At 44.8% G+C, this 15376-nt stretch overlaps 1 protein-coding gene across 1 annotated transcript in view; it reads left to right on the top strand.

Annotated features, from left to right (window-relative positions):
• The window catches only part of LOC119176107 (vesicle-fusing ATPase 1), a 71712-nt gene that overhangs the window by 28719 nt on the left and 27617 nt on the right, over positions 1-15376 (top strand). Inside the window, exons 7-9 of the mRNA XM_037427249.2 lie at positions 5130-5187; positions 5715-5773; positions 9046-9134. Of these exons, the coding sequence (XP_037283146.1) occupies positions 5130-5187; positions 5715-5773; positions 9046-9134 (206 nt within the window). The remainder of the gene's footprint in view (positions 1-5129; positions 5188-5714; positions 5774-9045; positions 9135-15376) is intronic.

Genomic DNA, 15376 nt, shown 5'->3' with positions numbered 1-15376 from the left:
TCGAACTATTCCACGTCAGAGAAGGAATGTCTCGTGGTCATTTGGGCAATTACAAAGTTAGGCCATATTACTATGGAAGACCATTTAAAGTGGTGACTGATCATCATGCTTTGTGCTGGTTGACCAATCTACGAGACCCTTCAGAACGATTAGCATGAAGATGCCGACACGCTATCACGAGCACCTCTTCACTTCGCCTGTACAAGCACAGAAGAGGACGGAGCCTTCGTGGCAACTTTCAGCGGGTCAGATCTGATGTCTCAACGAAATGACGCCAATCTAAGACTGATTATAGATCTTAGAAAGTGGCACCGTGTCCGTTCCTCGTCTGATGTCGCGGACGTTACCATCATTTTGCCTACGAAATGGCATTTTATACAAAAGGAACACCGTTGCTGGTGACAGATCTCACCTTCTCGTCGTGCCTGAAGCCCTTCGCGATGATGTCTTATTAGCTTGCCACGACAAGCTAACACCCGGCCATCTGGGCTACTCAAGTACTATGGATCGGGTGCGACAACTCTGCTACTGGCCTAAAATGTCTGCCTGTGTCAAACGCTACATGACGGGATGCCGTCAATGCCAGCATCGCAAGACACCACCCTTAAAGCCTGCAAGCCATCTACAACCGATCGATCCACCACGTATACCGTTTGATCAAGTGGGAATGGACCCCCTAGGCCCGTTTCCTTTGTCTTCTTCTGGAAACAAATGGATTATTGTCGCAATCGATTACTTGACGCGTTACGCTGAGATGAAGGCATTGCCACGAGGGACTGCATCTGAAGTTGCCAGTTTCTTATGCATCAAATTGTGCTATGGTATGGCGCCCCGTCATATGTCATCACTAATCAAGGGACATCATTCACAGCGAAGCTCTTGGATGACATCTTCAGGTTGACTTACACAACCCATCAACTGCACAACCCATCAAAGACTACTACTGCCCTTAGAGTAATGGTTTAACAGAAAGGCTAAACAAAACGCTAGCCGACATGATCTCTATGTACGTGGATGTGCAGCACAATACGTGGGACGACATCCTGCCGTACGCAATATTTGCGTACAACACTGCAATGCAGAAAACTACACGCTTCACTTCACGCCATTTCAGCTCGTTTATGGTCGAGATGTCAGAACTATGCTAGACCCTGTGATTCCATATGAGAACATCGACAAGCTCGACCAATTAGCTCCCGACATCAATTAGTACGTTCAGTGCGCTGAGGAAGCACGTCAATTGGCCCGTGTGCACATCAGAACTCAACAGTGTGCAGATGCACAGCGGTACAACATCCATCATCGAGAAGTTATTTATGAACCTGGTGACTAAGTTTGGGTTTGGACACCCATTAGGCGGCGAAGTCTCAGTGAGAAACTCTTGAGGAAGTACTTTGGACCTGACAAAGTACTCGGACGTGGGAGCGACGTGAACTAGGAAGTGGTTACAGACTGACGCTCACCATCATCCCAGCGCAGGTTACCACGCCCAGAGACTATACACGTCGTCCCCCTAAAACTTTACTTTACGCGGTGATGCGAATTTTCTTCGTGTGCAAGTGAGCTCTTCATGTGAACAGTGAATGCCATTTATTTCCGATTGCCGGGCCTAGGACGCATTTTCTCTCGTGCGCTACTTTGTTTAATGTTTTTTTATGTTGCCTACTTCGACCCACTGCTGTGCACACTTTTGTTTGAGCATCGGGTCGATGCTCTCTTGGGAGGAGAAGTAATGCCACCTGGTGTTCTGTGCCAGTGAACAGTGAGCCAACCCGTGCCAGCGGAGACGTCCATCTTCGTGTGTGAGATATTGACAGTCTCGTCTCCTTGTACGTTTCTTCGAGCTCCTACCGCGTGACAGTATGAAGTAAGGTTAGCAGCTTGCTTTTTTAGATCTGGTCTTGTGTAACTCTGCAAAACGTGCTGCCTCTCATCTTATTGTGAAGTGAGCAGGCTGTTTTTTATGACTGCCAAAATAGCGCACACATCAGCGCTAATGTGCACATCCTTATTATTGTTTGCTATAGCTGCTCGTGTGACACTTTCACTACTTCCTAGATCCCCTTTCTAAATCCGGCATTCTTCATGCACTTGAGAAAACTAACACATAGCCACAATAGCTGCAGTCCTGGCTGTTATTTCAAGATTTGCATCTTGAAGAATTTGAAGAAATCCTGAAAATAAAAAATTTCGAGCTCTTAAAGGGCCACTCACCAGGTTTGACAATATTGAGCTGAAAAGCATAATGCGTAGACGAGGTCGAAATTTGCAACACTATGCGCCGCAGAAACGGGTCAAATTTCAAGATGAACGCTGCTCCCCCTCCCTTCTGCAGGCACGCGCCCAGAGAATGAGGGCATGACGTGCGCGTATGAATGGCCCTACGTACCCTGTAATGCAGTGACGTTGGTCCTCTACGTAGACGACTCTGCTCTGACGTTGCAAGTAGTGGCACGTGACATGCCAAAAATTATTTAACACGGCATGCATAGTTTATGTAATTTGTTGCTTGAAGAGATTAATAAAGCTCTAGATAAATAATGAGACGCAGTAAGGGAATGTGAGCATCTTGTCTTTTTCCCATTTTTCTCCGGGGAATTGCAACGAGATGCGGGGCTAATATGTCGGCGTTTCGCATGCGTTCGTGTCTTCGCGGTCAGCGCATCCAGCAGACGACCGCCGTGGAACGCTCCTACGCATTTGCGAACTCATTCTGCTCATCTATTCTACCGCATCTAAGCCAGCGTTTCCAAACCAGCCCGCATAAACGGGCAGAAGACCACAAAATAACGCTGGTCAACAAAGCAACGCTGCTCGCGTGCTCGAGGGTTGGACTTGTTTGGGCACGTCATGCGCAGGTGACCTCTTGGTCAGCTGCTGGAGAGGGTGGGGAAGAGATTTGGCTGGCGAAGGCGATACGGAGGAGCGGCAAGGGTTTCGAGCTCGCCTCCTGTCATCCTCGTTTCGCGTCGCTTCAAAAAACTCGTTTTCTCCGCTCGTGATGAACAGATTTAAAAATGTTTGTGGCAAAATGTTTCTCATCGGACACCCAACAATTTCAACTGTCTAACTAAAATTTGGTACGGGGCCTGGTGAGTGGCCTTTAAAGAGGCAGCATCACCAGCAAAATGTAAGCTGTAAGCGTAAAAATACTGCTGACTTCATCGACGTGGCATCTATCGCTGGCTTCAGCACCAGAACGCACGAAAATGTCATTCATGCTGGAAATGGCAGTCAGCATTCAATTTTTCGTACTTCCCGAGACTGTGAAATTGTCTGAAAAAAAAAAATTGCTTTGTCTGAAAAGCAAAATTCATGCTTTATTATTCGGCTCAATCAGTCAAATTAGCGTAGCCACGTTCGAGATAGCTTCAATGCCTGCTAGTACACTTATCAGACATTGTGATGCACATCCAGGCTCTTGTGCATATCTTAGGTACCTGCCGCACACCCCTCTTAAATACCAACCCCCAGTTCAGGCCCCGTCGCGGTGGTCTAGTGGCTAAGGTACTCGGCTGCTGAACTGCAGGTCGCAAGATGGAATCCCGGCTGCGGCGGCGGCATTTTTGAAGCAAGTGAAAACTCTGTAGACCCGCGTGCTCAATATGGGCGCACGTTAAAGAACCCCTGGTGGTCGAAATTGCCGGAGCCCTCCACTACAGTGTCTCTCATAATCATATGGTGGCACAAACCTTCATTCAAATAGGGGGGGGGGGGGGGGGTGTCTAGGGTTCGTTCTCCTGGCTGCGGGTCTGCTCCAATTGCTGAATTGTGGCTTTCTTGCATGGAGGGTATGGAAACAATGACACGGAAAACATGAGCATTGAGGTGAAAGAGCGGGCGAGGCCTCGTCTTGCTTTTCCCAATATATGTACACACGTAAACGAAGTGACAGTACAATAACAGCTTGAACGATGGCGCGTTTCGGTTGTCGCCTATTAAAAGCATGCAGTATGCTTAAACTGCACTAGGTCACATGCACTACTGAGCAGTTAGCTGAAAAAGCTTATCATGAAACGTCAGTGATTGAGTTTTACAGGTGCGTTTGCTGCCTGCCCAGCCTCCGTGCATTTCTGATGCTTATCAGTAAAGACATCGCCACACTCGGCTGTGAAAACTTCCTCTTTGTATTTTTCATCCGCTTTGCCCTTCAGCATTTGGGCATTGTAGCAAAGCTGACTTTCAAAGACTGCTACAGCCACAGACAGATTGACTCGCAAAAGTGCTCATTCGAACCTAAGAGGTGACATACACAGCAAAAGTAGGAGCTTCAATTAATGTAGTTTCGGACCTGAAATTTGGACATAGTCAGAAAAATCTTACACCAATGAATTTTTGCATCCAACATTTCGGACTTTGCCAGCTATGGTGCTTGAGAAGGTGCCGAGCAAGGGATTGAATTTTAGAGAATGTCTGAAAAGTCGGCGCTTCACTGTATGAGCTTGTTTACCCTAAGGATGGCACTACAATAAGGAGGCCCTCCTCCCCAGTTCCGGCCAGTGGTGTCTCAGATTTTGATATGTGGGGAGTTTCTTAACTCGTATGACTGAATACTGAAGAACATTGGAAAATTTGTGTATCAAAAATAAAATAATTCAGTTAACAATGACGTTTGTCCCTAGAGATCTGCTCTAACAGTAACTTCCATTTCTCCAGCGCTTAGCACTTGATGCTACGAAGCTGCTACAAACTCCCCTTTTACCACTCCGGAGCTGTTCCAAAACAGTATGATTCTTGCTCCCTGAGCAGCTACAAAAGACTGAAGCATGCTTCCACCCCTGCAGACTGCTAGGTCTTGCTTTAGTTGCACCCAAAATTATTGTTAGCATATAAAGTGCCTATAAGCTGTTCTGCAGTGGAGCATCTTAAAATAAGTTTAGTTGATATGCTTTGAAGTGTTTGAAGCTGGTGTTCAAAGTTTTGTATTCTTAAGCTTAGTAGTAAAGTGGTGTGGGTGTCGGTCAGTCGTCCATGATTAGAAAAGTGATTTTAAAGAAATACACAAGATGAAGGGATAACATGAACTGCTTCATGTGTCTTTCTTTGTCCTGTTGTTCATTTTTTTTTTCTCTAGGCCTAATTAGCAGTTGTGGTAATCTTGTAGTAATGTATTGTTTGCTTTCTTGCAGCTGGCCTACCAGTTTTCTGATAAAAAGCTGTTGAAACTTGTCGTTAAAGAAATGGAAGGTGAGAACCAAGCTTTTTTTTTTTTTTTGGGACACATCCCTGGTTTAGTTTACCATAGCTGTCATTCTTCACATTTCGTTCGTAACTTATGAGTCATAGGATGTTCATTGACATTGTCACATTTGTTTTTTATGAACACTGCATGTGACATTAACATTAAATTGCCATCATAGGTTTGTGTGGGAGTTTCTTTTTGGGGGGTGCGATGGGGTGCCTCTTTAAAAGGTCTACATTTTGCGTACAGTTCTGCTTGTTTGCTGGAAAAAGCAGCATCGTGCTGAGATGAATAAACTGCTGTTGTATTTTGCAATGAAATAATTTTACACTCTTTTCTCGAGAGGTCAACATCAAACAATCGGCTAGAATATGTTTGGAAAGTTACTTATATTTAATATTGAAAATTCCTATGTATAAAATGGAGCCCCTACTAATAATTTCTTATAATCTTCTAATCTTCTCAAATGAATTATGAGTGGGCTGCTGTGTTAATCTATCTTATTTCGTTTTTTTAAATATTTGAAATGCAGTTGCAAGCTTGGAATATCTGAAAGGCGATGTCTCCAAGCCTCAATCAAAGCCTAAGACTGTAAGTTATGTTTGTTGATAATTTGTGTAGATTAGTAATACAAAGCATTTGACTCTTGCAATTGCAACTTTCTTGCTTTCCTTCTTTCTTTCCACCCATGGGACACTTTCATTGTTTTGGGGCTTCTCAGTTTCTTCATGCATTAAGCAGTTGTGCACAGCATTTTTTTATTATTTTAGTTCTGTCATGTTTGTATTACTTGTTGGTTTTGTGCTTTTAAAAATAGTGTGGCTCTAAGTTTGTGTGCTCATTTTCTCATAAATTGTGCAACTTTCTGTTACAGAAGTATACATTTGCTTACAAGAACTGAAATCTTGACAAATGTGTAAGACTGTGTGCTTGAGCTGTTAACGAAAAAAGGAACATGAGCAAGAAAGACACGAAATGAGCATTACCTTCAAACTTTTGATTTATTTTTGGAATTCATGTGTGATAAGGCCCCATGACACCACTGAACGCGGTGGCAAATACGTGCAAGCACGTTCACTGAAGCGAGAATGGTTCACCCGCCTTGGAAGGTATCTCCTTGCACAGGCCAACGTGCGCATGCCAAGGAAAAAAGAACGGGACACGGTAGATCAGACGGTGCCAGAAGCTGGAGCAGAGATGATGTGTTGGCCTGGCTGGATGTCAATGCTCGGGACACCGAGTGTATTCCTGTCACTCAGCGAAGATTAGAAAACTGCATCATCACCCAAGAACACCTCATCCTGCTTTTACATTAATAATTGATAACACACCACAGCACTTTAATCGACCCTTGTAAAGAATACCATACTAGTAAATAGCAACACAGTTAAAAGAATTGAAAACTGAAAGCTTTTGATTGCATAACACATGCTCAGTCTCAAGCCTTTATCACAAAGAGAGTGAAGGTGCCGGGTTAACTGCTAGGAAAACTAACTCACAGGGGTGAAGGTTCAAGGAAGGCTGGCTGACACACTTTAGGTTGAGATTTTTTTTTTTGAGTCGAGAAAGTTTTCAAAACCTCTGTGGACACCTTGTTGTTCACAACCATATTATTGACAATGTATCGCTAGGCTTCAGAAAAATTATCATCACTTGCTTGTGCTGGGGAAAAAACTATTTGCTTGAGCATGGTGGTGGTGGTGGTATATCGAAGCAGATGGGTTCAGGGCACATTTTGGCTGAAGATGTAGGATTCTTGAGACGTAGTCGCTTTGTGAATGAAATCGGGAATGACAAAAGTTACTTTTTAAATTTTTTAAGCGAAATAAGTACTGGATTTATGTATTAAGAAAATTAAAATGCACTGGTATAATAGACGCTTGTTTATTGTTATAGTGGTACTTTGAATAATTTTTTAAGCCGGCATTTTGTTATTTGGCCATATTTTTTTTCCCAGTTCCATGAAATTCGAATGAACAAGTTGTAGTGCACATTACATTTCCGGTTTGAGGAACAAAATGCATACTGTGCCTATTGGTACAGCGAGCCTGTTTGTGGTTTTCTTTACTGCATATGTATTCTGCAGTGTCAGACAGATTTTTTTTTATTATTCAAAGGACGGATGCAATGTGTCAGCCAGCCTTTCTTGAACCTTCACCCCTGTGAGTTAGCTTTCCTTGCAGCTAATCTGGCACCTTCACTTTATTTGTGATGAAGGCTTGAGCCTGAGCATCAGTTTTTAGCCTCTTTAACTGCTTTGCTATTACCTTGTACAGTTTCTGTTACAGGAATTGATTAAAATGTTGTGGCATGTTTTTATTCATTATCATTGTTAAAGTAGGACAAGGTGTTCTTGGGTGACAGTGTGGTTTTCTGATCTTTGCTGAGTGATGAGTAGGTGTGGGTCCTGAGAATGAACTTTATTTTGAAGTTAGCATTTGTCTCATGTGTCTGTTTCTTGCTTGTGTCTGTTCTTTGGGCTACCAACTCGAGCACACATTCGCTTAAAACAGCTGACACTTGCAGATAATCAAGGAAACTTGTGAAAATTTTAAATTACAGTCGAATCTCGATAATTCGAACTCGAAGGTGCCTGAAAATTTGTTTGAATTTAAAGAAGTTCAAATTAATGAAAGCTGAATAAGCGGAGGGCTCTCCATGCAGTGTCACATGTGCAATGAGCTAACACACGAGGTGGAAGTTTCAGAAGACTTACATTTATTCACAAATCATAGGATATCCATTATTAATTGAAGTAATCAATTATTAATTGAAGTAATCAGTGATGCGCGTCTGCGCACGTTTGCCTTGCAGCGAGTCAATCAGTTTCGCACGCAGCTAGCAAAGCATTTCTACTTCGGCTTCAGCAATCTCCTGGCAAAAAAAAGTTGCATGCGGAAATGTCCAGCGCCGACACTTATAAAGACGATGACAACAACGACTGCGTAGTGGAGCGTCCCGCTCTCCGCTACAAAGCCGCAGCATGGCCAGCACGTGACGAGAAAGGAGGAGCATCTCCACGTGGAGCATTTGAGAGAAAAACAACACTCCATGGCATCTTTTTTTTTTTTTTTTTTGCTCTCTTCGCTCACGTCATTGAGAGAAGGGTTTTGTGGCAGGGACGGGAAAGGGGAAGCGTGGCTCCGGCGCGTGAGAGAACCCTCCTCAAGGCGCAGAGCCATGCTCCCGCAAGGGGCAAGGGCTGCAGAAGATAGTGCCTTTTTCTTTTCCTGCAGCAACACATTCATTCAACCCAGGGACAGCTTTCTATTTTATTTCCTCTCTCTCTCTCTTCACGCGCGGTGTTGGAAGGAGAAGAGTCTTTACGTGGCAGGGACGGAAAAGGGAGAAGCGTGACATGGGCACGTCGCAGATCGGCATTTGAGAGAGAGCAAACATTCGACCACAGCCTTTTCTTTCCTTTTCATTTCTTTTGCGCGCAGCATTTAGGTGTCCCAGGTGCTGCCGCGGGATTGGGAAGGGGGCTGAGAGCATATTCAGTGGGCGGTATATTCGAATGAACCGTCGGAAGTGCTTGGACATTCGAATTACCGGGCGTTTTCACCCATTGGAATACACATAGATTTGACGGGACCTCATCATCAGCTCGAATTAACCGGAAGTTCGAACTAGTGAGATTTGACTGTATCTTAAAAACAGTGTGCAGTCAGTATTGAAACCTTACAGGAAAAGAAGTTGCATTGTTAAATTTTTTAGTATGCTGGGAGGCATAAGCTTTTGATATGGACTCTACTGCTGTGGAGTTTTCACACGGCGATTTAGTGAAGTGTAATGTTTTCTTTAATATGTCATCTATGTTGTGACCCATACACTTTGTACCTTTTAAAATTAATCTTTTTCAGACCCAGATTGGGTTGCTGCTGCCAGATGCTGGTGTTGTGTTCGAAAAGGCTGAGGGTTCTACATTGAGCCTTACTGGACATGCAAAAGGGTAAGTCTAAAAAGGGTTTCTTGTAGAGACATGCCGAAGGATGCACATGCAGCAGCATAATACATTCCGTATTTTAGGTAGTCTCGGTAGCCTCCTCATATTGGTCCTCTGTTGCGTTTTCTGTAAGAGGGCTCAAATTTTTTTTAAGCATGTTATGAAAGTGTTGTCTGCCTGTAGAGAAAAGGAAATATTTGAGGGGTCGTTTTTCTTTGTTATGCACAATATTAATGAGAACTACCTGACAATGATGCCAGGGACAGTATAGAGGATGTTGCTTACAATAATTGATTTGTGAAGAAAGTAAGTGGGTGAAAAAATAACTTGGTGCTGGCAGGGACCGGACATGAAACCATTGGTTTACATGTTTGATCCTCTGGCAACTGGGCTGCAGTGGTCATCCTCCTGTCCACTTAAACCTGGGAGTGTTGGCGCCGATGGCAGCCATGGCGGTGTGTGTGGTACAAATTTTCTTGTCAGCTTCTTCCACGTTGCATGTAACTTTTTTTTAAAGCTGGCTGCTGACCAACAATCTCTCGCATACTACCTGAAGGTATCAAGTTGGCTAGAACGAGAGGCTCACTATGTAGAGAAGGCCTACATGAACATGTGAGCTGAATATTGTTGGACTGAAAGCAGCAAGGAAATCGCAATGTTGTCTAGAGAACAGTGAAAAATTACTTGAATGCTCTTTCATAATGTTGTCATAAACTACGTAGCAAGTGGACAATAATGGGCCTAGGATGCATTGATTGTTTCATCCTTTTAAAAACGTTCTTAGTAATGCGGTGTTAGTGTACATTTTAAGTCAAATGAATAAAATGGACATTTGACCTTAAAGGGCCAGTAAACAACCCCAATGTACAAAAATTGTAATGAATGGAAATATGGGCTCTTTTGTTGTGAGAACGTGCTGCCGCTAGAACTTTGCAAATACGTGTTATAATAAAGAAATTACAGAGGTTAGAACTACCATTTTGGCTGTTTTCAAGTTCTTTCCCAGCCTCGCCACCTTTATCTTCTTCAGGAAGGGGAAGGCATAGCCCACACAATGCTTATAGATACTTTTTCAGTTTCGGAACTCTCCGCTTCCTTTTCGGGGAGCAGACGGTTAGCTGCAGTTCCCGCCACTGCGGCGCTGCAGGCCAACTTTGCGCCAAGCAAACGAGGGTCGTCTGCTACAGCTAGGCGCGGTGCAGCCGGTGAGCAGCGTTTACACAACACCGCAACTTCTTGGTTTAGGCACGAGTAGTATAACTTAGAGCCTAGATGCATGTGCGGTGTCTTTCCAAGTCCTTGATGAAAATATTAACACGTAGCGTTGTGCTAAACGAACATTAAATTTATCAATTAAAAGAGCCATTTTGCCACCCCGCCCCGCCGCGGTGGTCTAGTGGCTAAGGTACTCGGCTACTGACCCGCAGGGCGCGGGTTCGAATCCCGGCTACGGCGGCTGCATTTCCGATGGAGGCGGAAATGTTGTAGGCCCGTGTGCTCAGATTTGGGTGCACGTTAAAGAACCCCAGATGGTCTAAATTTCCGGAGCCCTCCACTACGGCGTCTCTCATAATCATATAGTGGTTTTGGGACGTTAAACCCCACATATCAATCAATAAATCAATTCATTTTGCCACCCTGTAACGTCTTGTTCTTCCAGGTAGTAGAAACAAAATTTAGAGCTCAGTTGTATTAGAAACATCTCACCGAAGCCGCGGTAAAAAGGTTATTACTAATCTGGTTCCAGCTTAGTTGTTTAGAAGCTATTTTCGCGAGTCTCGGCATAGGAATCTTCGACGCTGGGCACATTAACTTTCGCAGCAAAAAGCACCTCGGCGGGCCGTTCTCTGAAGGAAGTTGAAACCGAGCCATTGTTGTAAGGTATCAGCCACATTTAAAATTCACTGAAACGATGCTATTTCTCTGTTGAGCTGGTATATAAACCAGTGCACTTGTTTCGAAGTATTCAGATCTATGGTTGCCTGAGTGGATAATACTGAAGATCATTAAAAAAGTGCAAAATTTGTGAAAATAGGAAAACATTAGTGTATTGACACAAAACACTTGTCACTGTCACACACTAGTCACAAGCATTCCAATTTCAATTTCAAACAAGCGCATAGCTGAATTCGTGTAACCATTCGAGCTTGTGAGGGGCAAACAAAGCATAAGACAATCTGTTGTGTACCTATACCCATTCGCTCATTTTGCTTGTTGCATGGTGGATGTACTATAAAGGGATGTTTTCTGCACTTCAGGTAAATCTTCAACCAGATCAGTGAGAGTCGCTGGGGATCCAGTCTTCATGTTTTGTTTTTTAATCAGCTGGCGTATCTCAAGTTTTTTCTGTTTTCGGGCGGCGGTGGCACAGATCAAGCGTTTCCTCGATTCGCTGGTTGCAATCTACACATTGTTCTTGGTTGTTTTTGTAATTTTTTTTTATTGTAATTGCTAAAGTGACACAAGACACACATAAGTCTGTTAGCCCCAGTGATGCCCACACAGTCCTTGTAATGAATATTTCGTAGCGGCGCACTTTCTCCTTTCGCTGTGCCAGTAGATGTATTCTGTGAATTCTGCATTATAGAAGGTTATTAGCGAAGGTTTCTCCATCTCCTCAAGGACCACCACCGAACTCTAGTTGCTGCGAAGTTGAAGCACACTTTTTTTTTCAATCACTCAGAAAAACTGGAGTCTTGCGAAGGAGCGGGGACCTCTTGCCGGCATTATTCTGGCAGATGACAAGGCAGCAGCAGTTGGTTGTTGTACAGGTACCCTTTATTTTGCGGCGTCATTACTATTACACTGGGATATTCGGAAATAATCAAGGAACTCCATCACTCCTCGATGCCCATGCACCTTGGTCGGTTTAGCCTTCTCCATTTGTGATATGCCTATGTTTTCAGGATGTCGCTTTCTTGAAAGTGAATATCGTCCACCTTGCATGTCTTTCCCAGACTTTCTCATGGATCTTTCCCACTTTTGCAATAACAGCACGGGTCGGACGGCGGGGAGAAGTGGCTTTTTAGGGACTTTTCCTTTACCCGCTAGTGCGCCCGGTCACAAAACACGTGGTTATGATGTTCGCAGGGTCTGAGCTATGGCGCACAGGATAGCTGCAACGGTAGATTTAACCTCAGGAGACGTACACATGAGCTCGGTGTGTCCACACGTGGTCAATGCTTAGATCGCGCCCGCGACGTCAACATTCGGAAAGTTTCCTACGTCGTGGATGTCTGAGTATCTTCGTGACTGTAGGCAACGAATTGTCTTCATAAGACCGTAGAAGCATGCCATGCGACGAGACATGCCGTTGCCAGATAGAAAAAAGACACGGCACTCCGAGATGCTTTGTCTCAGAGTCTCGCTTAACACATCAACCCATCATCATCCATACGTCTGTCCCGGCATGTCCTTCCCCCAGGTTCGTGTGAGGGGGAAGTTTTGTTTTAGGGGACATGCACACACAAAAAAAGTGCGACCGAACACCGGCACAGAATGCACGAAACTGCCGCCGCAGTCAAGCTAGCGGGAAGCAGCCGGTTACTTGGCACAAAGTTAGACTGCAGCGCCCTCACACTCCCTTCGAGCAAATCGCGCCCACCTGAAAAGGAGGAGTTCAAAAACTGAAAAAGTATCTATAAACGTTGAGTCCACCGCCATGACGCCGCCCACTTCGACAGCGAGACACGTCAGCAATTGACGTCATCGGCAAGCTCGATCTGTCGCAATGCACTTGCGCTTGCTGCGGCTTCTAGTTCTGTACTGTTTACTGCTGTTTACATGGTTGCACATGCATCTCGAACGCGTCGAAAGGTTTATGCGGAATATGAATCCCTACGGTGACACGCCATGTCGATGCACAGCAAAGGGTGATGACCCGTCGTGCAGGTGCGGTGCGTGCGGGTGCCTTGCGGTGTGAGGAATATACGACTGACAATTGCTCGGCCAAACCGCATCACTGTAGGGCTAAAAAACTAGGTGCAGTTTCATAGCGGTGGGTGAGAAGAACTGATTTTAACTTGACAAACATTCGGCTAGCTCAGTGGTACATAAAGTTGCCTATGAGCAAGATTTCGTCACTGCGCATACAAGGAGGATTGGTCAAGTGAAGGAAGGAGGTGCAGAAATCGTTTTTTGAAATTGAGAGTCTCCGCGGTGTGCATTTTTGTAATATTCAGAAAATGTGATCACCATAGTATACTCTATGGCTTGGCGAGCTTGTTTGGGGAATTCAGAAAAATGTCTGTGCTTGTTTACTGGCCCTTTAAAAAAAGCATAGGCATCCTTCTGTCATAGGAATCTGTATGACACGAAAGTAAAACACGTCGTCACAGAAGTAGTTGATTATTTATTGTTCATTGATCTATGAGAGCTTGCACAATGTCTATTGTTGTTTGACAGCTATAGCACCATGTTGACACCTAGCAACACATCTCCATGGCGACAACCAGTGCCTATGATCATGATTGAATCGTTGTGGTAGCTGAAGTTATTAACATATACGTGGACACAGCATACTGTGAATCCCATGCAAAGATGGCATGACAAGCACATAATTAACACTTGTACTTGATTTGTATTCCATGAAAGTGTCATCACTTGAGGAGACAGACAGCAAGATATAAGCTTCCAAATAATAAGGTAACCTACCCTGGTTCTCATGCATACATTACCACACTGCATGTCAGCAACATGGGATTCCCACGAAATTGTTATATGTCCCACTGTCCTATGTCTCGCGCCATAAAGGCACGACATTCACCCATTGACATCATTGCCTTTCTACAGTGCTTATTGCAGCAGTTTATTTTGTAGGCCGTGGAAAAACATTGTTGGGGCATGTGGGAGCTGCAGTAGTTTGATGAGCTGTGACGCGCTATAGCACAAAGTGACAGGTAAAGAATATAACTGCATTTACGGCAACTCTTTGATGCTAGCTTGGCCACTGCTCCTTGATGACTTCGAACTGCTCTAACTGCATTGTAGGCGAATTTCTTTCTATCGGTTGTTGTGAATCGCGCCAGAGCTGACGAGGGAGCGGCACTCTTTAGATACTCAAACAAGCAGCCTACCGGCCGGCTGCCTATGACCACCAGGTATTCTCTCCTAGACCGAGGGTGAGGCGTCGTGTCTCCACGACGCCGTAAGTGGTTCAGGAGACAAGTGTGGCAGCTTCCCTGAAAGATGCTACAGCGGCAGCCGCAAATCGCCCCGCTGATTGAGCTAACAGATCGGCGGACCCTTTGATGTATGCTGTCATGAGCTTGGGACCCCTCACCCTGGGACACGCACACGACGAGGAGAAACCCCGCTGGCGCCACCTTGGAGTGCAGTGATCACGACTCAACATTGGACGTTCACGTAGGATGTGCATGCTAGTCCCCCTGGCCAGTTGTGCATGATCTGTGATTGGACAGTACCATCTGCACGTGTTCCCTGATCTAGGGATCTGGGGAGAACATACCCTTTATAATGAGCCACCCGACTCATTCGAAGGAGCGCCATGTTAAGGAGCACGAGATTTGAGAGCTCGCCATGTAAGAAAGAGCTCGTGATGTAAGAGAGTTCACCATGTACATAATGTAAATAAACCATCTTCAAGTCTCTCTTCCTCCTGCCTCGACAACTTCATCCCGGACCTCCGATGCCTGCAAACCCCAGTCAAAACACGGTGCTCGTTAGTGTCATGATGCAGTACTTCACCGCTCAGACAACGCCACCCCACCTCGCCTAGCCCCACCGACAGAAAGCACCGTGCGAGATAAAATATGAGATATATAAGGCGCGATTGTGAAGCCTTGTGCATGTGCATCCGTATTGAGTAGGTAGAGGTCTAGGTGCCTGTTGTTGCGGACCGAGAGGTCGTGGGTTCAATTCTCAGCGGCTGAAGTTTTTTTTTCTTGCTCATCCGTTAGTGTGCTTTTTATCCATGTGATATCCATTTCAGCAATTCTTTTATGGTCATTATTTTAATATTTAGTTTTCTAAATCTATGTGAGATGGCACCCGGCATACTTCATGTAGGCTCTTAAAGATGCCATATGCTCGGTAGGTCACTTACTTTTCACTTGGACTGAAATGGCCATAGATTGTCAAACTTGCTCATGGCCCGACTCGCAGATCGAGCTGCGAGTCTTTAGTTTGAGTCCTAGCAAATCTGTATGAGAAGCATTTTAGTGAGTCCGAGCGATCAAGGTAGAAGAAAATTTTGGCGAGTCTGAGTCCGAGTGAGCCGTAAGCGCAAG

Source organism: Rhipicephalus microplus, chromosome X, assembly GCF_043290135.1.
Source record: "Rhipicephalus microplus isolate Deutch F79 chromosome X, USDA_Rmic, whole genome shotgun sequence".
In the NCBI taxonomy this organism is placed as follows: domain Eukaryota; kingdom Metazoa; phylum Arthropoda; class Arachnida; order Ixodida; family Ixodidae; genus Rhipicephalus; species Rhipicephalus microplus.
The sequence above is the reverse complement of the archived record's forward strand: the minus strand, read 5'-3'. Positions and strand labels throughout refer to the sequence as shown.